The following is a 22386-nucleotide window of genomic DNA, read 5'->3' as shown; positions in this document are numbered from 1 at the left end:
GAAAAGATAGCCTCTTCAACAAATGGTGCAGGGAAAACTGGAAATCCATATGCAATAGAATGAAACTAAACCCCTATCTCTCACCCTGCACAAAAATCAACTCACAATGGATCAAGGACCTTGAAATCAGACCAGAAACCCTGCATCTTATAGAAGAAAAGGTAGGTCCAAATCTTCAACTTGTTGGCTTAGGATCAGACTTCCTTAACAGGACTCCCATAGCACAAGAAATAAAAGCAAGAATCAATAACTGGGATAGATTCAAACTAAATAGCTTTCTCTCAGCAAAGGAAACTATCAGCAATGCGAAGAGAGAGCCTACAGAGTGGGAGAATATCTTTGCCACTCAAACTTCAGATAGAGCACTAATTTCCAGAATATATAAAGAACTCAAAAAACTCTACACGAAGAATACGAATAACCCAATCAACAAATGGGCTAAGGATATGAACAGACACATCACAGAAGAAGATCTACAAGCAATCAACAAACATATGAAAAAATGTTCACCATCTTTAGTAATAAGAGAAATGCAAATCAAAACTACACTAAGAGATTCCATCTCACCCCAATTAGAATGGCGATTATCAAGAATATAAGCAACAATAGGTCTTGGAGAGGATATGGGGAAAAAGGTACACTCATACATTGCTGGTGGGTCTGCAAATTAGTGTAGCCACTCTGGAAAGCAGTGTGGAGATTCCTTAGAAAACTTGGAATGGACCCACCATTTGACCCAGCTATCCCACTCCTCGGCCTATACCCAAAGGACTTAAAATCAGCATACTACAGAGATACAGCCACATCAATGTTCATAGCTGCTCAATTCACAATTGCCAGACTGTGGAACCAACCTAGATGCCCTTCAATTGATGAATGGATAAAGAAACTGTGGAATATATATTCAATGGAATATTACTCAGCTATAAAGAATAATAAAATTATGGCATTTGCAGGCAAATGGATGAAATTGGAGAATATCATGCTAAGTGAGATAAGCCAATCTCAAAAATCCAAAGGACGAATGATCTCACTGATAAGCGGATGATGACACATAATGGGGGGGTGGGAGGGGGGCAAGAATGGAGGAAGGAGGGACTGTATAGAGGGAAAATAGGGGTGGGAGGGGTGGGGGGGAGAAAAAAATAACAGAATGAATCAAACCTCATTACCCTATGTAAATGTATGATTATGCAAATGGTATGCTGTTACTCCATGTACAAACAGAAACAACATGTATCCCATTTGTTAACAATAAAAATAAATTTAAAAAAGAAAGAATTTATTGAGCATCTACTACAGGGGTGGGAAATTTAAAAGACTACACAGACCTGACCAGGTAGGCTCTAGAGAGCTGGATGGCATATGCCTTCACTGAGTTCCAATGCTGCCCAGTGGGAACAGGGTCTTGTAGTGTAGGGCTGCTGTTTCTTTTTTGTTTGTATTTTGCAGTGCTGGGGATTAAAGTCAGAGCCTTTCACATGCTAGGCCAATGCTCCATCACTGAGCTACACCCTCAGCCCTGCTGAGTTTTTTTTTTCTTTTTTTTTTCAGAGAAGCCAAATTTGTGCATTTCTATATAAAATCTTGCAATGGTTAAGGTTTTCCACAAATTTAGATTGAATACCAAGAGCAGCATACCCATCTTGTTATTCCAGAAAGCAAGGAACCTATCAAAAACCACCAGGATCATGTCAAAGAAACTCAGGTGCCAACCTGAATAAGCCCCCTCTGGTCACAGATGGAGTAAGAATAATGACTGTAATGGATGGATACAAATCAGGTTGCTTAGATTCAGAGGGTCATAATTACACTAAGAAATAAACTTGAAAAACTAATTGGTCACATTTGGAGGATGCTAAAAAACAAACTGATCATCACTTTGGTAACTAGTAAATAAAAGGAAAGACTAAAAGATATACTCTCTCTTTCTTATATGAACTGTGCTTTGGGGTAACCAACTAGTTAACAAGGGAAAGTTTCTATTCATGCAAGTATTCCCATGAATGGGAAGGAATGGTAGAATTAGGTGATACCATTTTGCAGTTTCTAATGAATGGATGGATCTGAGTAATGCTCATCCATGTGCTATTAGCACGTAAAAAGGTAGCCAGGTGTCGTATACTTCTTGTTGGAGGTCCACAGTGCCTTAATACTATCTACAGGTAGACCTGCCCCAAACAAAAATCAGTTTACCTTAAATTTGATGGAGGTTCTGAATTTCACTGCTAAACCTACTTATAGTATATAAGGGATGAAGGAACTTGTTAAGAACCTGCAGGGGGGCTGGGGAGATAGCTCAGTCGGTAGAGTGCTTGCCTTGCAAGCACAAGGCCCTGGGTTCGATCCCCAGCACCCAAAAAACAAAACAAAACAAAACAAAACAAAGAACCTGCAGGGGATGCAATCAACAACAACCAGACTGTGGGGCTGGGGGTATAGCTCAGTCAGCATGTGCCTAGTATGTGTGAGGCCTGGGTTTAATTCCCAGTACTGCCAAAAAAACCCCAAAACCAAAAAACAAACAAACAGAAAAGCAGACTATGAGAGACTCCACAGCATAAAGAGCCCAAATTTCAATAAAATACTGCAAGAGAGCAAGGGGGTGGGAAGGGAAGAGAAATAGAGAAAGAGAGAGAGAGAGAGAGAAATTTAAAGCAGAGCACTGTGGTGCACACCCGTAATCCCAGCAACTCAAGAGGCTGAGGTAGGAGGACCTCGAGTTCAAAGCCAGACTCAGCAACTTAGCGAGGCCCTAAGCAACTCAGTGAGAACCTGTCTCTAAATAAAATACAAAGAAGGGCTGGGAATGTGGCTCAGTGGTTAAGCACCTCTGGGTTCAATCCCCAGTACCATAAAAAAAAAAAGGTGGGTGGTTTTAAGACACATCAACCAATTGTAATGTATGGATGATTTTAGTGTACCTCAGTTCAAACAATCAAACTGTAAAAAGTACACCTGCACTTGAAGAAATGTGAATTGTTATCTTTCTGCATCCATGGATTCTTCATCTGTGGAATTAATCAAATGCAGATGGAAAAATGTTCAGAGGAGAAAAATTGCATCTATACTGAACATGTGCAGACTTTTTATTCCTTGCCATTATTCCCTAAACAATATAATAGAACAACTACATAGCATTTACATTGTAAATCATTGAGATGATTTAAAGTATATTATAGAATGTGTATGGGATATATGCAAATACAGTGCCATCTTATATAAGGGATATGAGCATCCATGGATGTTGGGGTTTGAGGGGGTGGTCCTGGGTCCAATTCTCCATGGTTACCAAGGCACAGCTATAAAAAAAACTTGATATTAAGGAATCATGATAATGATACTGTGGTTAAGCCTTTAAAAAGTAATTTTGGGCTGGGGGTGTAGCTCAGTGGTAGAATGTTTGCCTATCATGCTTGAGGCCCTGGGTCTGATCCTTAGCACCACAAACAAAAGAGGAGTCTTTTCCTGTTAAGAGCCTCAGACTGAATGATGGATGAAGCATATGCCATGTGCGTAAAACCAAGGAGGACAGGCCTCAACAGTATGGCCCTTACTCTCAGTACAGCAAAAGTTCATAAAGGATGGAGATGAGGGGGACTGATTCAGCCAGAGGTTTCTCATGGAGAATGGGCCTTGAGGTAGGCTGGGTGAGAGTGAGGAGGACTGGAGGGAGTGGACAGAGAGGCATGATGTCATCAGGCAATGTTGTGAAAGTCTCCCTCCCGCTTGATGCCCACAACAGGCACCACAGGGGTTGAGCTCAGTGGGGAGGTCAGGGGCTGCCCTGGTCCTTCCCGTAGTCATAACTTGAAACTGGCTGTTCCCAAGGGACCTCTCTTACCTCTGGGTCCAAAACATTGGCTTTTCTTCCATCTGGGTGCTTGGATGGTGTTTTCTGGAGGAAGTCGGAGATCCTCTGAACCAAGAAATCTCGGTCTTTTAGGTTGGCAAACAGGAAGGTCATTTTACTCTTGGTGCTTATGGACAGAGGGCTGGGCAGGACGCTGGAGCTGTCGGCTTTTTCAACAATGGTCACCTAAGAAGGCAAAAGCAGTCTTGGGCATTTGCATCTTAGCTTGTAAGCGGGGGTGTGCTTTGTGACTGTGAGAAGAGCACAGTGGTCCTAGGGCTATCCTCCTGGGCACAAAGCCAAGAGTGGCCCAAAAGGATTCAGACTCTAACTCTGCCACTTACTGCAATGTGACCCTCAGCAAGGCACTTGCAAATCTAACTCTCCCTTTTTGTCTTTTGACAGGGGTGAGCACTCTGGCCCTGCAGGGCCATACAAGGATGATAATATAAAATGTTTGGTGCTCAGCTCAGCTGCTGCCCCCTACTGGCTTCTCAAAAGACTACCAGTTACTTCTCTAAAGCATAGCAAACCGCTCCTCCCTGCAAGTCTGTGCTAAGGAACATGTTTTGACAGTATGTCAGGAGCCTGGTTCTGACCCCCTTTGAGGTGTAAAGAGAGCAACATAGGGGTGAAAGGCATGGGACAAACAAGGGACACAGAGACTAAGCCTAAGCACTTGGGATAAGTGCTGGCAACAGGTCAAGTGGAAGGCCACTGGGCTACTGTACACTAAAGACACCTCCAGGGAGGCAGTGAATGCCCTGCAACCTGGTCCAACCAGGTAAGGAGCTGGGGAAGAGACCAGGGCAGAGGGCACAGCAACCATCATGGAGTGGGCGTGAGACTGGCTGGAGAAGCTGGGATAGAGTGAGCAGGGTGGGAATTGGGACATGTGTGTGAATGTATGTATGTGTGTGTGTGATATGTATATGCAAGTGTGTGCATGTATGTGTGTATATGTATATTGTACATGTGCAGAGTTTGTATGGGTACACAGATTTATGTGTAAAACTGTGTATGGCGTGTATATGTGAATATATGGTGTATTACGTGCACATGTGTGTGAATGTGTATTTGTGTGGTTTATATAACTGTATGCATGTGCATGTGTATGTGTATGTCATATGTGCATGGGAGCATGTTTATGTGTGGTATGTCTGTGGTACATGTGTTATGTATGATTGTGTATGTGTGCATGGGTGAGGCATGCACGAGTGGGTCTGAAAGTGGGTAGATGGCTCACTGAAGGTCTCATAGGTCACAGGAGGCAGTTGGAGATTCTTCTAACCATAAGGAAACACTGGAGAATCGTAGGTGGGACGCCACTGTCCTGACTGATATTTCAAATTATGGTGGCTACTGTGGGAGAATGTGTCATAAAGGGTGTGGTTAGGACCTCCCTGATGCGGCTTGAGGCAGATGATGATGTCCCAGGTAGAGACCATGAAGAGGAAGGAATGAGCTCTGGAGACAGTGCTGAGAGAATGTCTGTCAGGATGTCTTGTCAGGATGCAGGAAGCAGGGAGAGGTCAGAATCAAGGATGACTCCTACTTTCTGAGGGGAGTGCATGAAGAGCACAATTGGAGTGAAATCCAAGAGCCCACTAGACATTCAGAGGACCTTACCAAGTGGCCCCAGTGAGTCCCCTGGCTGGGGCATCATGGAGCAGGTATTCAGGATGGTCAGTGCTGGCCAAACCAATCTCCTCCATGATCATCCACAGAGCTCTGACCCAAGAGCATGAAGCTGGTCTCAGCCTGTATGACCCCATGGGGCTTGAAGGGCCTTTGACCCTTGACCAGAGGATGCTTACCTCCCTCAGGGGTATGATGAGATGGCATGCATCCTCCTCCTTGCTGGCAAAGCAGATATAGTTATTGGAGATGAACATCTGGCCTGGAATGTGAACCTTGTTGAATGGTGTCCACAGGGTGCAGCCTGTGTGGCCATCCAGTCGCTCATCCCTGGGCAGCCGGAATGTGGCCCGGTAACACTCATTCTTGGCTCGGGCATCTAGGTCTCTAAGGAAACAAGGTAGGAAAAAGTGGGACAAGAGTCAAGGTCAACAAGGGGCCACAGTTTCCATATGGAATTCAGGATCCTTGGGGTTCTACAGTAAACAAGTCATGCCTGGAAATTTTAGAGTTCAATTAAAGATGAATGTTAAGCCAGACATGGTGGTGTACACCTGTAATACCAGTGGCTCAGGAGGCTGAGGCAGGAAGATTGCAAGGTTAAAGATAACCTCAGGAATTTAGCAAGGCTATAAGCAATGTAGCGAGACCCTGTCTAAATAAAAAAATTAAAAAGGGCTGGGGATGTGGCTCAGGGGTTAAGTGCTCCTGGGTTCAATCCCTGATACATTAAAAAAAAAAAAGATGCATGTTAAATGACCAAGTAAAATGTAGGATACTCATATAACCAGGTAAAAAATGGTAGCACATAATATGTCCTTTCAAAGGACACCTGGAGGCTGACCTGGGCAGTGTGTGATATGTCACTCAGTATGGAAGGGTAGGTAGTACCCAGAGCTCACTGCACCCTGGGAAGACTTCACATGCCTTGAAACCCAAACAAATCCTCCTAATGGGGAGAAGAGGAGTTAAAACCAAAACGTGGTAGCTGTGCTTAATAGAATTTTACTAGTATGTCTGATGGCTGTGGGAAGTGGTCTGGAACCCTAGCCCTCACCCCGTTTCTGTCCATATAAATATCTCTCTTCAATCCCAAGAGAGCCTCCTGCTTGCCTTGGATTTATAGCAGCTGGATCAGTCTGACCATGTACCCCGGTTGACAGTGATGGAAACTGCCAAGTTCCAGTCCTGCTTGTTTTCTTTCTGGAAGGTCCTAAAGGTTAGTCCATCACTTATATCAAGAGAGTGACATCTTACAAAACATCCTGATCTGGAAGGTGCACTGTGGGCCTACACCATGGTCTGTGAATGAAACCCAGGAAATGGTGTGGCTGGGATGAGGTCTCTGAATATACCAGTGTGAATCTGGCTATGCCCATCACAGCTGTGTACTTGGAAACTTCTGAGACTGTGGCCAGCCTTTCAGTTTTCTCATGAAGCTACAACTTTGAGACTCAAACAAAAGTGATCTGTAGAGGCTAGCCATCATGATCTACCTCTCTACCAATCTCCAGAGGGATGCAGTGACGTCAGACCTGCACATGGTCCATTTCCCCTGCTGGTTTCAGGCTCCAGAGGCCTGGGCCCATGGCTGTGAGGGGCCGTCTGGCCAAGGGTCTGGAAGAGATGGAGTCTGTATACCCTGATCTACCAAAGCCTCCTAGACAGCCTCCTCAGGGACCTCAGGGCATCCTGACTGAGGTGTTCACTTCCTGGCTTGATCATTCACCACCTGAGGGATCTCTCTGCAACTTAGTGTCCTGGTCTGAGAACTAGGGATGGTAAGAGCATTTTCCCACCTCAGGCTGTGAGAAGTAAAGTGGGAGGAAACTTTTCCTCCTTAGTTGTATTTATAGGTATCTCCTAGAGATACTGGTATTGGAGGCCCCTATGGCCCCCTGTGCAATACTCAATGGCCTTTACCTGGCCTCCTTCTCAAATGGGGAATTTGTGAGGGCTGAATGTAGAGACTCTTTCCAGGTCCACACATTCAGCCAAGTGCAGGGCAAAAGACAGGGTCAGTGGATTTGGATTAGGTGTGCCCACCCTTACTTGCTGTGGGACCCTACTGTCCCCTGGGAGGGCAAAGTACCGCTTCAGAGCTGAGATGTTTCTGTGTGGCCGGATGGGCCTGGGAAGGGCCTTGTCCTCCAGAAAGCCCTTGTTGTCCAGCAGCTGCCGCATCGCCAGGTTGGCCAGCTGCTCCATGAGCTTGAAGGTCTCACTGATGTTAAGGAACATGGAGAAGAAGAGCTCCTGGTCCCGGGTGTCCACGCGGATGCTCTCAGGGAAGAGCAGGGTAGCATTCTTCTCTAGGCGTGTGACGTCCACCCACTGTACCACAAGGCTCACTGGACACCGACAAGGACAGATGCACCAGTGATTACAACTGAACAAGGTGAAGCTCCTGATTCCTATCTGTTCCTAGAAATGACCCCAGAGGGGTCATTGAGGTCCTTGAGGGTACCATTTACCCCTCAGTGCCTGAGCCTGGCTCTGCTGGGACACATGCTCCAAGAGGAGTGACTGGCCATACGGACCTCCAATGCCTCCCAGACTGACCACACTCGATGAACACTTGCTCCGTGAATGACTGGAGAGTGAAAGGAACAAATGTGCAGAAGTGAACTAGCTGAGACTCTGGCCCTGAGGAGCTCCACTGACTGGGAGCACAGTGATGCATGAACCAAGTCACAACATGTTATGACCAAACAGGGAAGGACACTGGTCCCTGCCTGACAAGGACCATTGCAGTCCTGACAGGTAAGCAGTAAGGGCAGGAGGGCGAAGGGTGGCTATGGCAGAAGGAGGCGTGGAGGGAGACAGGCGTGGGGAATAGCAATGACTCCTGACAACTGTGAATAGCTCATGGTCTAGGAGCTATTTCTGGGGGTGACAAATACAGCAGAGGGAGCTGACTGCCATGCCAGGGACTGTGGCTTGACATGCTGAGGCCACTATATCCTGCAAGGAGGGACCTGCAGCAGGCGACAGCAGTGGCACATGCCCAAGGTATTGCATAATGTTGAAGTACTCAGGGAAGTTGTGTGTCCTTCAGTAAGCTGACTTAAACTAAAAGGGGGAGGCCTGTAAAGTCAGCATGTGAAGAATCTGACTAGTGTGTTGTAGACATGGTACAAGCCTGCTCAGAGAAGGTGTATGCCTGGAGCAGTGTATGCCTGGCTCAAGTCTGGGTGTTCCTGTCATGAAATAAGGTGGCATCTAGGCTTCAGGGAGACTCCTTGGATGGTCATGTGTGGACAGAATGTCCTGGGTTGAGAGAAGGAAAACCCACCAGGGACGCTGGCAGTCTGGAGAGGCAGGGAACTTCCCATAGGCAAGGTCAGGATAGCCAGGGTACAGGGGAGCTAAGGATAAGGAGGGGCTGGGATAAACAGAGTTGGGGGAACAACTTTGCTGTGATGCAAGGGATGGCATCCCTGGTTGGCACCCACTTGCCTCGGCTGGTGCTCACCTTCCTTCCCCAGCAGGAAGGAGTAGAAGCACAGGTGGTTGACAGTCAGGTAGAGCCAGCCCTGCCGGGGCACTCGGCCCTTCCAATAGCTGCAGGAGTAGTAGTTAACCAGCTTTTCACCCTCAGGCATCCCAAATTGCTTCCGCATCTTCAGCTCAGCCTCCTTGAATTTTCCAGGGTCCTCATCTCCCTGGGGCTGCAAGTTCTTGTTCTCTTCTGCAATGATACCCTGGAGGGAGACAACGGGACCTGGGCTCACCCAGACATACTCCTGGCCAGGACAAAGAGAGAAGTGGAGAGGTCCAGGGAACCCAGGACTCTGGATTTTGGCTTAAGGGACACAGGCACAGGTAGGACTACAGTTGGCAGCTCTCAGGGAAGAAGGCAGCTGTGTTCTGGCTTGTTTGCCATCAAGGGACATGGATGACAAAAGCCACCTGTGAGAATCTGAGCAAGTTCCCAGAACTTCCTGGACTAACTGTCATTATTGGCTCTGAGCAAGACTTTTAAAAAAACACATTTTAGTTTAATGTAAAATTGTTAAAATATATCATACATAAACATCGTTTAAAAATTCAAATACAGGTTAAGCATCCTTAATCTGAAAATCTGCAATCTGAAATGCTCCCAAATCTTAAACTTCCTGAGTGCCTGCATGGTGCCACCAATGGAAAATTCCACACCTGACCTCATTCATGTGATAGGTTGCAGTCAAATTGCAGGAGTCTTAAAGATATGGTGTGAAATTACCTCCAGTCTACACACATAAGGTGTATAGCAAACATAAATGAATTTTGTATTCATGGTTGGGTCCCATTCCCAAGACACTCATTATGCATATGCAAATAAGCCCAAATCTTAAAATATCCCAACTCTGAAATACTTCTGGTTCCAAGCATTTTGGATAAGGGATAGTCAACCTACAGTAGAAAAGTGTATTTAGTGAAAGAGGAGTCTTCCTTCCTCTTGCCCTTTAGCCACTTTCCTGGTTTCCTCCTACATATGCCACGCATATGTATCCATTGTTTTTCTCCTTTCTCCTTTCTTTGCCCAATGGGATCCCCTGTGGCACTGTTCTTTGAAGTGCTTTTCTCTATTACATCCTAGAGGACATTTCTGCATTTGACCCCTATATTCCAGGGGACACTGATCTGAACCCAACCCAGAGCAGTGGGTTCACCCATGTTCCCTTCATTGTGCTTGGGTACCCACAGGCATCACCCTAGGCCATAGGACAGCCCCAAACCTCCCTGGACAGGTCCTCAGCAAACCAGGATCCAAACATACATACTGATTTCCTAGGACAATTACTGGATAAACAAAAGCATTTCAAGGCCAGTGCTGGTGGCCTGCCTTCTATTTCTGCTGGGCTTTTTGGTTGCCTCATGTCCCTCTTTCCACAGGCAGGGAAGATAGCCATGAACCCAGGCAAAGATCCAAACATGGAGTCTACTTTGATTTCTCAGTACTATTGTTTGAATATGTTCCCCCAAAATCATGTGTTGGAAACTTAATCCACCAAGTCATGTGTTAGTGGTATTTGGAGGTGGAGCCTTTGAGAGATAACTAGGATTAGATGAGGTCATGAGTGTGGGTTCCCATGAGGGTATTAGTGGCTTTGTAAAAAGAGAAAAGACCCTTGCTCTGTCTCATCATGCAATGCCATCCCCTACCATATTATGAAGCAGCAAGAAGGCCCTCATCAGATTTGGCCCCTTAACTTTGAACCTCCAGAACTGTGAGCTGAATAAAATTTTTTGCTTTAGAATTTACCCACCTTCAGGTATTTTGTTATAGCAACAGAAAATGGACTATGGCACTGGGTTCAACTAGGGAAGGAAATCAGAATATGCAAACCCAAGAAAAGCTCTCTGTCTAAAATGGGATATAAATTCTCTTTCACTAGAGATGACTCTGAACTCACTATTTGAGATAACACCAGAGGCACACCAGAGTCATCTGTGAACAAACCTCCTTCCTGTGGTTCCTACCCACTCACCAATATTACCCTTACTTTTTGCCCTTGGCAGCCTAAAATCTGGTTCCTTTATCCTATTATTTCTCTTTAAATGTACTGTTTCTTTGTGAGGGTGTTTCATAAACCCAAGTTCTAACTAAACCATCAGCTGTTCCTCCCTGAGTTTCTCCCTTGTATCATGATATATACATATTGATAAACTTTGTTTTTTTTTGTGTGTGTGTATGTGTGAAGTCTGTCTTTTGTTACAGATCCCAGACAAGAATCTAAAAAAAGCAGAAGAAAGATTTTTCTTTTCCCTCAGATCAGCACCACCATACCTGTGATTCAAACATTTCTACTCTCTCAATCTGCCTGTGGTGCCTCCCAGAATGGCCCTGTAGAAGTAGCTCCACATCTGGGAATATAGCTATCTTCTTACCACTAAGGCCTGGCTTTTGTTTTCTGCTGCCCTCAATTCCATTCAATTGTAAGGTGGGGAAAGTGCCTGCTATGGTTTAGGGAAGTATTCCCCAAAGGCTGTAATGTGTTAATGGCTTGGTCCTGTTGGGAGCTGGTGGAACCTTTGGGAGGTGGGGCATAGTGGGAGGTTCTTAGGTCATGCAGAGGGTGCCCTCACTGGGGATTATGGGATCCTGGCCTCATCTTTCCCTTTTTCTTCCTTGCTGATGATGTAGTGGTTTTTCTCTGCCACACAATCCTGTCATGATATGCTGTCTCTCCATAGGCCCAAAGTCATGGGGGCTATTGACCATGTACTCTGGAAATGTCAAAACTATGAGCTATAATAAATCTCTTTCTATAACTCAATTACCTAGTATTTTTCATTGTAGTCATGGAAAGTTAACTAACACAGTGCCCACCAGTAGAAAGCACAAGGCAGTCCCAGACAGCCTTGATGGGCCAGCCATTGCCAAAGAATGGGTCCTGGTCAGGTGGCCATCACTGGCTGCCCTGCCCCTTGGACCACCTTTCTGGGTTTGAGTTGGCAGTTGCCACTCCCTCATTCCCTCCAGCTGCTTCCCAGGCAGGAAGCAGTGGGGCTGGCATGGACCTGCTTTGCATTTTCCTCTGCATTCTCCACTGGAGATCCACATCTTGAGCCTTCAGATTACTTTCCAGCCTCTACTCAGGAGTATCAGTCCTGCCAATAGGGATTAACCAGTCTGGCTCACAGAGTAGTTGCAGACAAGACTAAAGTTTGATCCTAGATCATTTGGGTGAACCCAATATGATCAAAGGGTCCTCATAAAGAGGCAAGAGCGAAGGAGTCACAGGGAGATGACAATAGGAGGAGAGGAGAAGAGAGGGAGAGATTGATTCCTCTAAGGATGTTATGTTGCTGGCATTGAAGATGAAGGACAGGGCCAAGAAGCAAGGAATACAAGTGGCTTCTATGGGCTGGAAAAGGAAACGATAGATTCTCTTTAGAGCTTCCAGAAGGAACCGACACCTTGATTTCAGCCCAGAAAGACCACTTTAGACTTCTGACCTCCAGATAATAAATTTATGAGTTTATTTATTTTTGCAGTGCTGGGGATCAAACTCAGGGTGTTGGTATATTAGGCATGTGCTCCACTACTGAGCTACATCCAGCCCAATTTGTTTTGTTTTAAACCATCAGGTTCATGGTAACTTGTTACAGTAGCAATTGGAAATGAATATGTATTATTATTATTTTTTTAAATGTAATAAAGACATTCTTTTTTTGACATTTTTTATTAGTTATTAATATTTATTTATTTGTATGTAGGGCTGAGAATTGAACCCAGTGCCTCATACATGCTAGGCAAGCACTCTGCCACTGAGCCACAATCCCAGTCCCATGAATTTGTATTATTATAAAAAAGTACCCATTTTGTCAAAATTCTTAGGTTTACTGGTTTAAAGCTATTTATGGTTTTCTCTCTCTCTGTCTTTATTTCTCTTTTTACTGCTACCAGGGGCCAAAAGAAAAACAGGGTTTCACATCTTCTAGGCAAGTACTTTCCCACTGAGCTACATCCACAGTCATGGTACTTTATTTTTTAAATAACTGCTTCACTGGGTGTGGTGGACCCACCTGTAATCCCAGCAGACTTGGGATGCTGAGGCAGGAAGATCACCAGTTTGAGGTCTGCCTCACCAACTCGGTGAGATATTTAATGACTTAGTGAGACCCTATCTCAAAATATAAAAAGGACTAGGGATACAGCTCAATTCCCCTGGGTTCAATCCCCAATACCTAAAACGAACAAACAAATGCTCTGCTTCTGTGTAAGTGCTCTTCACGTTCAATTTCCAACATTGCTCACTGGAGGGTACTCTCTTGAGTCCTGGGTCATTCTGCCAGAGGCTTTCTTCTATTTTTGGATCTGTTGCTCTTCTCTCTTGTTCCCTTGTTTTCTAAGTAAGGCCCTTTCTTACTTCCTTCTGTCTCATTTCCTGGAATTCTTTTCTAACCCACTGAATTGGACACCTGGCTCATTAACTTTTGTCCTTTTTCTTTCATGAGATTAAAGACTTTAAATTTCCTTCTGTGTACTGCTTTGGATGCATCCCATAAATTCTCATGTATATAGTAGTATTTCAATGACCATTCAGTTCTACATTTCCTAATTTCAATGTGGTATAGTTTGGATCTCAAGTGTCCCCTAAAGGCCCAGGTGTTAAAGGCTTTATTCCCAGGGTGGCACTCCAGGGAGGTGGTAGAACCTTTAAGAGGATGGGCCTAATGGGAAATCTTCTGCTCACTGGGGATATATACTTGAAGGGGACATAGGGACCCCTGGCTTCTCTCTCTCTCTGTCTTTTGCATCCAGGCCATGAGGCAAACAGCTTTGCTCTGCCATGCCTTCCTAACATGATGTGTTGCCACTGGCCCAAAGCAACTGGTTCATGGGCTGAAACCTCCAAAACTCTGAGCCAAAATAAACCTTTTCTCTTTACAAGTTGATAATCTCAGATATTTGTTTACAGTAACAGAAAGATGACTAATAGACCATTTCTTCTTTAACTCATGAGTCACTGAGAACTTTTTTGTTTTGTTGATGAGTTTGTTTGAGCCCAGCATACAGGGGGCATCAGATACATTTTTATTATTATCATTGCCCAACTTGCTTGCTGGGCAATTTGTAAAGGCCTGCCTTTGCCTTCTTTGCCTGTTTTTTGCCTGTTTTCCTGGAATAGAAGGCAACGTAGGTCTTGTATTCCAAACTGCGCAGAGAAGAAGAACTGAGAAATTTGGCCTGTATGGTCTACGAAGTTCTGGTATCACAGATTTACAAGGGTTGCCTAAGTGACGTGGCACCATGAACTGTGACCTAGTAAGAGTCTTCCAGAAATATAATGTGAGGAAATAATCTAACAAAAGAAAAAGACAGTCATATAAATGCTCATGACAGGGTTAATCTTCCCTAGAGGAAATAACCTAAATATCACCATATCAGTTTATAGATATCACCACAATTTTTATAATTACTATTTTGAAGGTTGTAAAATATTCTAGTATGCCAGGTGTGGTGGCACACACCTGTAATCCCAGCAGCTTGGGAGGCTGAGGCAGGAGGATCGTGAGTTTGAAGCCAGTCTAAGCAAAAATGAGGCTGCTAAGCAACTCAGTGAGACCCTGTCTCTAAATAAAATACAAAAAAGGGCTGGGGATGTGGCTCAGTGGTCAAGTGCCCGAGTTCAATTCCCAGTACTGAACAAAAGAAGAAAATTCTAGTTTGTATATCTTAATAAGTCCCCTGAAAATAAAGCACTTAGATGACCAAGCAAATAAAAACTACTTAGTAAATGCTAGCAAGTATTTTTTCTCTCATTTTTCAGAGGAAAGAACAGCTCTTTTTCCCTCTTATCATTGGACTAGAAGGCATTTTTTCCAGTGTTTTTACTAATATAGCATTGCAGGGAATATTCTGATATGTGTGTCATTCTGCATATATGAATAAACTATAGGGTGAAGTCCAAGGAATAGATTTCTGGGTAAAGGGTATGTGCCTTTTAAAATAATGTTAGTTATTTCATTTCCATTCTTCCTGTTAACCAAGGCACTGGCAGCTGTATTGCTACATATTTGTTTTAAGGTACTTTATAATACATACAAACTTCAAGCTCAGCTTTAGTCAGACTCCAATGCCTGTCCAGGATAAAAAGGAACTTCATGGGTATATTAGTCAGCTTTCTGTTACTGTGACAAATACTTGAGCTAATCAACTTATAAGAAGAAAGGGTTTCTTTTGGTTCATGGTTTCAGTCTAGAGTTCCTTCACCCTGTTGCTTTGGGCCTATGCTGGCATAGTGCTTCACAGTGGGGAACATGTGGTAGAGGAGGCCTTGTGTTGGCCTGGAAGCAGAGAGAGAGAAGAGGGGCCATGTTCCCAATATTCTCTTTCAAGGGCATACCCCAAATAACCTAACTTCTGCCCATTAGACCCCACCATCTAAAGGTTCTACCACCTCCTAATAGTGTTACAGGTTGGTAACCAAGCTTTCAACACATGGGCCTTTGGTGAATAGTTAAGATACAAACTATCGTAAGGGATAAAGGGTTCAACTGTACCTTACAAATCTAAGAGAATGAGAGTAGACACTTTAATTTCCATCTCTGGAAAATGGGAATAAAATCTATGTTGTCTGAATATGAAATAAGATAAACAGTTGTATAATATGCAGTCAGGGAACTGATTCCAAGACTTCCCACAGATACCCAGCTTCTCACATGCTCAAGTCCCTTACATAAAATATCACAGAGTTTCCATATAATCTATGCACATTTCCTGTATACTTTAAATTATCTCTAGATGATTTACAATACCTAACGCAATACGAATGCTATGTTGCTATACTATGTTGTTCAAGGAACAATGTCATGAAAAAAGTCTATATGTTTAGTACAGATGCATTTTTCTTTCTTTCTTTCTTTCTTTCTTTTTTTTTTTTCCCCCCCAAAATCTTCAACTTGTGGTTGGTTGAATCCATGGAAATAGAACCAGTGGACACAGAGGCTGACCCTGTATGAAAACTGCCAGCCAGAGAAGGGGAGTGAAAATTGCTAAAGGAGTGTAAACCTTACATGTATCTTGCCCTTGACGAAAGTGGTGATATCTTCCTCATTGTCAAAGATGGACAGTGTCTGTAGCAAGTTGTTTTCCAGCCATTCCCAGTGTTTTGTGATCTCTTTACGGGAAGAACCTAGGAGGAGGGGTTTGAAGAAACAAAAACCATAAAACCACAAGGTCTTAAACAAATTCAAAGAAGAGATAAAAATGGGTGACCTAGTTTACTATATTCAAGTGACTACAATCTTCAAGCTGCTTATTAATCTCTTCTTTCTTAAACTCTATATGTATACAACAAAAGTAATAAATAGCTTTGTAACACACACACACACACACACACACACACACACACACACAAACAAATAAAAACCAACCAACCAACCAAACAAAAATAAAATGCCATGCAGATTTGCAGAGAGCCATGTGGGAGACAAAGTCCTTCCTCCCTCCAATAGTGAAGATCATCACTGGTCTGTATGTGTCACCCTAGAAACTGCTAGGCATCTGAAAGCTTCCTATGTGATCATGGCTCTCCTTCCAGTTGAAAGAATTTAATGTGGTCTTTAATATGGATGTGATTAATCTGACACACTCAGACTTTGTAGAAGTAGTTCCAGTACTCTCCTGAGAATTCAGGTGTCCACAGATGCCAACTGCAGCTTTTGAAGAATGCCAACCCCTGGCCAGCTGGGCTCTGCGGGGAAGGGGAGTAGTTACCACCCCTTGTCAGATTCTCCTGGATGACCTTCTCCCTTAGTGTCTGCCCCCAACTCCAGAAGGTATCCCTGTCCTCTGCAGAGAGGGGCCCTGGAGTACCTTGCAGGCCCAGTGGTAATGGAAAAATTCAGAGAAGGAAGCACAATGCCATTCCTGAAGGGTGGGAAGCCTGCTTCCATCAAGGACCTAGATGAGCAGCCCCAGGAGGAGATGCAAAGGGCTGAGAAAAGATCTCTACTTGGCCTGGCTCCCCCTACCCTTGGCACCCCATTTTTGGCTTGGGGTTTTCAGTCAAAAATTGTTTTTTGAATAAATGAGCACAAGGATAAGAAGTGAACACCCTGTGTCCTTCTTAGCTGTTCTGGGAGTGGGACAGTCTATGGACCCAAGCAGGCCAAGTTAATCATGTGGCCTACAGCAAGTCCCAATAATTGGTATGCAGGGAGTCCTAGCAAGGAAATAAGTCCAGTGTGACTGTGACATATATATGTCACACACACACACATACACACACATATATTTTTATGGTGGGGATTGAACTCAGGGTCTTGTGCTTGCTAGGCAAGTGCTCTACCACTGAGATACATCCTAGTCTTGAATCAGACATTTTTGCTAGGGCACCTATCCTTGGTCACCCCATCATTCCCTACCTGGCAACATTCTTTCACCAGCTGAGCATGTGGCTCTGACCCCATTCTGGCCAGGCTAGGTTGGTCCCCACCACCACCTGTTCATTCTCTGTCACAGCTTGGCCTGTCTAAGGTAGGGTTGATTTGTCTGTTCCTTAACATCTGCTTACATGGCCCACCAATAAAACAAGCAATTCCACAGGAAATATCCTCCTCTAGTGGGACAGGATGCCCACATAAAAACAATTCCCCAGAATTACACAACTTACAATGAGTCACAATAGGCAAACAGAATTCCCCTGGGAGTCCCTTAAATGATCCATATACTATCTTGACTTTTTCCCCTCATTTTTCTTTGGAATTCTATTATGACCTCCTTGACCTGATGCACAGAAGTCACAGTTCAGTTTGTAGGGGCGGGATTTCTTTCTCTTTCTTAGGTGAATCTGGAAGTTAAGATTCAACTCTAATGTAAACATGATGCAAACTCTAATGTATCATTTTCTTTTACACATACATTTCTGGCAATTTTATTTATTTATTTATTTATTTATTTATTTTTATTGTAAACAAATGGGATACATGTTGTTTCTCTGTACATAGCGTAAAGGCATACCATTTGTGTAATCATAAATTTACATAGGGTAAGGTTGTTTGATTCATTCTGTTATCATTTCTGGCAATTTTAAACAGAAGCAATCTTTCCTTGCTGTCTGCATTTTAATTATCAATACTTTTTTTTTTTCCAGTGTAAGGGATCCAACCTGGGGTTTTACACATGATAAAGTGGTAGAGGTAGCCTCATGTGCTCTACCATTGACTATATTCCCAGGCCTGTGTGTGCATTTAAAAGGATTATTAGTTAAAAGTTACTTAATCTTCATTCAATACTAAGAAAACACTTAAACTATGCCATCTCTGTTAGGTACTGGGAATAAAAGGAATGGAATAGCTAATTGGATTATTAAGCACTACTCCTGTTTTCAGAGCTTCCTGTGGATTATTTTTCACTCTTATAACACCTTGAAGACAAGTATTATTTTACTTTGTTTATTTTTTTTGTGGTGCAGGGGCTTGAACCCAGGGCTTCATGCATGTGATGCAAGCACTCTTATCACTAAGCCACATCTCCAGTCCAATTATTTTCATTTTAAAGGATTAAAGGATGAAGCTGAAACAGAGACATTAAGTAAGTTATACAAAGTCATACAGCAGGGAAGAAAGTAAACCAGAATCCCAGGTCTAGCTGCTGGCTGTAGAGCCTGCCCTCACCTGTGGGAGCTCCCAGTCTAATGGGAGAGACTTCCATATAAAGGTGCTGGTGGAGACTTGTTGATTCCAAAAGAGTAAGAAGGAAGGATGGCTACATGGGAGTGGGGAATCTGGGAAGATTTTCTAGGAGGTGACATCTGGGTAGATTGTCAACAGAGCAGAGGAAAGGTTTGGTGGATGTGGGAGGCACTATGCACAGTTACCAGGAGAAGTGGGGTTAGGAACTGCAAGTCTTGCATTTGTGTGGCCTGTGTGAAAGCCAGGTGTGATCTGGGAAAAGGAGGACTGAGGGCTGGGAATGTAGCTCAGTGGTAGAGCACTTACCTAGCATGCATTTCTGGTTTGATCCCCAGAACTGGAAAAAAAAAAAAAGAGACCAGAAATGGAGGCAGGTGGACCCCTGAAAGTCCTTAAATGCCAGCCTAAGAGGTCAGGATTCACTGGGCAGGTGCTGGCAGGATTATGTCTGATTTGATGAACTGTTTCTGAGAACCCAGTCCAGATTTTGGGAGTGAGGCCCAGGCAGAGGCCAGGTCAAGGTTGTGGTCTGATGTGTGGTGAAGTCAGGGTGTGGTATGAAGCTAAGGAATGGGACTCTGCAGCATGGCCAGGTGTCTCCCTAGCATGAAGCACTGCTGCCACCAAAAGGACTCCCACCCTGCAGCACCATGCTCTTTCCTTCCCTGCCTTGGGGCCGCTCTTGCAGTTACAGTCCCCTCCCCATCTATACCCCAAGAAAGATCATTATTGAGACTGAGATGAAAATCTCCAACACCCATTTAAAAGTATCTGGTCGCCTTGTAGCTCAGGCACACACCAACATCCCCATATCTTGCTCTATGACGGCCCCTACCCTACAGGAAGCCCCTTTCTTCCGTAGGCAAAACCTCACTGCTCTCAGCACCCCATACTGGCTCTTGAACCAGAATATCTATGGTATGGTACTGTCAGGCTTTGCCACTTGGTGTTCAGCAAATTCTTCTTTCTTTTTCTTTTTTTGACCCCTTCCCGCACCCTGCAAATTCTCCTTTCTAACCATTATTAAGTCTATTTGATCAGACAGAGGAGATAATAGGTCACTGCTGTTCAGGGTGCTGGTGAGGAGCAAAGAGCACCCAGGGCGAAGCACCCACCTGGCTGCTTCTGGGTTGCCACCTGCCTTGGGCACTTATCTCCTTGATCCCTCCACACATCTTCTGAACCAGGGTTCCAGATACAAGATCCACAAACTTGATAGTCTCATTATCTTTTCCCAGGCCTCCAAGGAATACCATTATCCTGGAGGACCAGGACATTGTCACTTCTAACCCAAAGGGTTTTTCAGCAGAGTGGTTATAGAGACAGGCAATTTGGGTCTGAACTGCAGCTCTGTGTGACTTCAGACATTTTCCTTAACCCCTCTGTGCCACGGTTTCCTTATCTTCAAACCAGAGGGCCAACATTCTTATGAGGAGGTTCAGGTAAGGGCCTAGCCACACTGGAAGTGCTGCCTGAGCCCTGGCTATGACTGCCATTTTATCACGCAACCTTGTGACTGTCATTTTATCAGGGCAACTTTGGCCTAGTCAGTGCCCACTGAAAGGGAAGTTCCCCCCACGTTCTTGGGAAGGATGGGTTCACTTCCTCTTAGGACAACTACAGTGGATTCTCATTATTCATGGTAGTTATATTCTGTAGTCCCTTAAACACTGAATTAATACTGAACCATTACCCCAGGGGAAATGCGAGGGTAGGCTTCTGTTAGTTTCTGATCATGTTTCATCAACCAATCAAAATGTAAATTTGTTTTATGCGTCTCTGTTTAAAGACACTTTATGTAATATTTATTGTTGATTCATTAGTATTGTGCTCATGGTCAACAGCACTGTAACTCATTCCTAAGCTTCTCTAACACACATTTTTCTGTAAGACACATCACAGTCTTGCACTTTGGCATGAGACTACATTCAGTGCTTTGCTTGGGGGCCTTTTATGTGTATATATGTGGTACTAGGGATGGAATCCAAGGCTGTGTGCACACTACACAATCACTCTATCACAAAGTTACATCCTCAGTCTTTTTAAAAAAATTTATTTTGAGACAGGATCTTACTAAGTTGCCCAGGCTGAAGTCAAACTTGAGATCCTCCTGCCTCATCTGAACAAGGAGCTGGAATTAAGGCATATGTTACCACGCCTGGCCTGCTTGGGGGTCATTTTAATCAGTGAAATAATCAACAAAAAGCATAAAAATGTGAAAACATGTTACAAAGACTGTGAAAAGGCCTCCTGTATACAATATGAGGGCTGAAAGAAGGTAGAGGAACACCTTGATCCACCTTAGCTGGGGACATGCATACTATGCGACTCAAAATTTTTACCACTTTGCACATACACATGTAAGACCACAAAGGTCTTTAGAAAAGGTGGACATAAGAATGTGGACACTGGTAAATCCTGAGCCTAAGCCCTTGTGGGGGGGATGGGACTCCATGGGACTATCCTCTGTTGGCCCTGTTCCCCATAAAGAGCAAAGTGCCTTTGTACACTGGAAGTGATGGCTCCTCTACTTCCCTCTTGGTGGCCTGGCTGTTATCTCAGTGAGAGGCAGTGTGGGATTCACCCTGCTCAGGAACACCAGCTGTATGTCCTTTCTCTCCCAAATGTGACCTCATGACTCAGGGCACCTACCGCATGCCACTGTCCAGTAGACCTGCGAGTCCTGGGTCTGGTGCAGGATGCGGTAAGGGGCCACACGGGCGCTGGAATCCAGCACCACGTCTAGGGTGCCCACGAGAAGACCTGGGAGCAGGGCAGAGAGATGTGGAGGTGAGAGGTCAGGCAAGCTGAAAGATCCCTGGGAGCTGAACCTGGCCAGAAGTCATCAGGATGGCAGCCCCAGCCCAAGGAAAGACACACATCCTGAATCACCCCCATGGGCAAACAGTTTTTCTTTCAAAGGTCTTTGGCTAGAGTCTGATGTCTTAAAAAATCCCTACCTACTTTGTCCTGGAAGAATCTATTTATTCTCCTGCCTCATAAACACTGGCAGGTAGGAGCACAACCAGGTTTTTTATTTTTTTTTGTACTTGGGATTAAATCCAGGGGTGCTTTACCACTAAGTTACATTCCCATCCCTTTTTATTTATTTCGAGACAGGATTTTGCTAAGTTGCTGAAGATCTCACTAAGTTACTAAGGCTGTCCTCTAACTTATGATCTTCCTTGCCTCAGTCTTCCAAGTTACTGGAATTACAGGTGTGTCACTGTGCCTGGCACACATGCGGGTTTGACAGAACCCAAAGTTAAACCATTCTGGGAGTCCTCTTTCAGAAAAACATAAAAGGAGGCTTGAGAAACCTAGTATTTCATTTTTCTTTGTGTGGTACTAGGGAACCCAAGGCCCCTGGGCATGTTAGGTAAGTACTCTACCACTGAGCTATATCCCCTGCCCCAAGTATTCCTTTAGAATGAGAAAATACAAGTTGCAAATTAAAATATAAAGAATAATAATATCACAAAGTACAGAAAAATAACAATGTGTTTTATTAACTGCCAGGCACATCTGCTAAAATGTCCCCCTTCCTCCAACATTTTTGTCAGAGAACTCTGGTTGCTTCTTCACAGGACAACGATTTTGTAACATGATCTTCCATATCAAGAACAGGAGGACAATATAGTCTTTCTTCTTCCATGGGATTACACATTTTTATTTCTGGAAGGTTAGGGAAGTTTTTTCTAGCCTCAAAAGCCATGGGCTAGAAAGGGCATATAAATTTTTAGAATTGCTAAATTTGGGAAAAC

General features: G+C 44.2%; 1 protein-coding gene across 1 annotated transcript in view; it reads right to left on the bottom strand.

Moving 5' to 3' along the window:
* The window catches only part of Tbc1d9b (TBC1 domain family member 9B), a 57039-nt gene that overhangs the window by 32203 nt on the left and 2450 nt on the right, over window positions 1–22386 (bottom strand). The window contains 6 exon segments of the mRNA XM_047555344.1: window positions 3845–4039; window positions 5671–5878; window positions 7584–7842; window positions 8967–9195; window positions 16001–16119; window positions 21275–21385. Coding sequence (XP_047411300.1) covers window positions 3845–4039; window positions 5671–5878; window positions 7584–7842; window positions 8967–9195; window positions 16001–16119; window positions 21275–21385 — 1121 coding nt within the window.

The sequence above is a fragment of the Sciurus carolinensis genome, chromosome 6 (assembly GCF_902686445.1).
Source record: "Sciurus carolinensis chromosome 6, mSciCar1.2, whole genome shotgun sequence".
NCBI lineage: Eukaryota > Metazoa > Chordata > Mammalia > Rodentia > Sciuridae > Sciurus > Sciurus carolinensis.
Note: the sequence above shows the minus strand (reverse complement) of the source record. Positions and strands in the feature narration are given on the sequence as shown.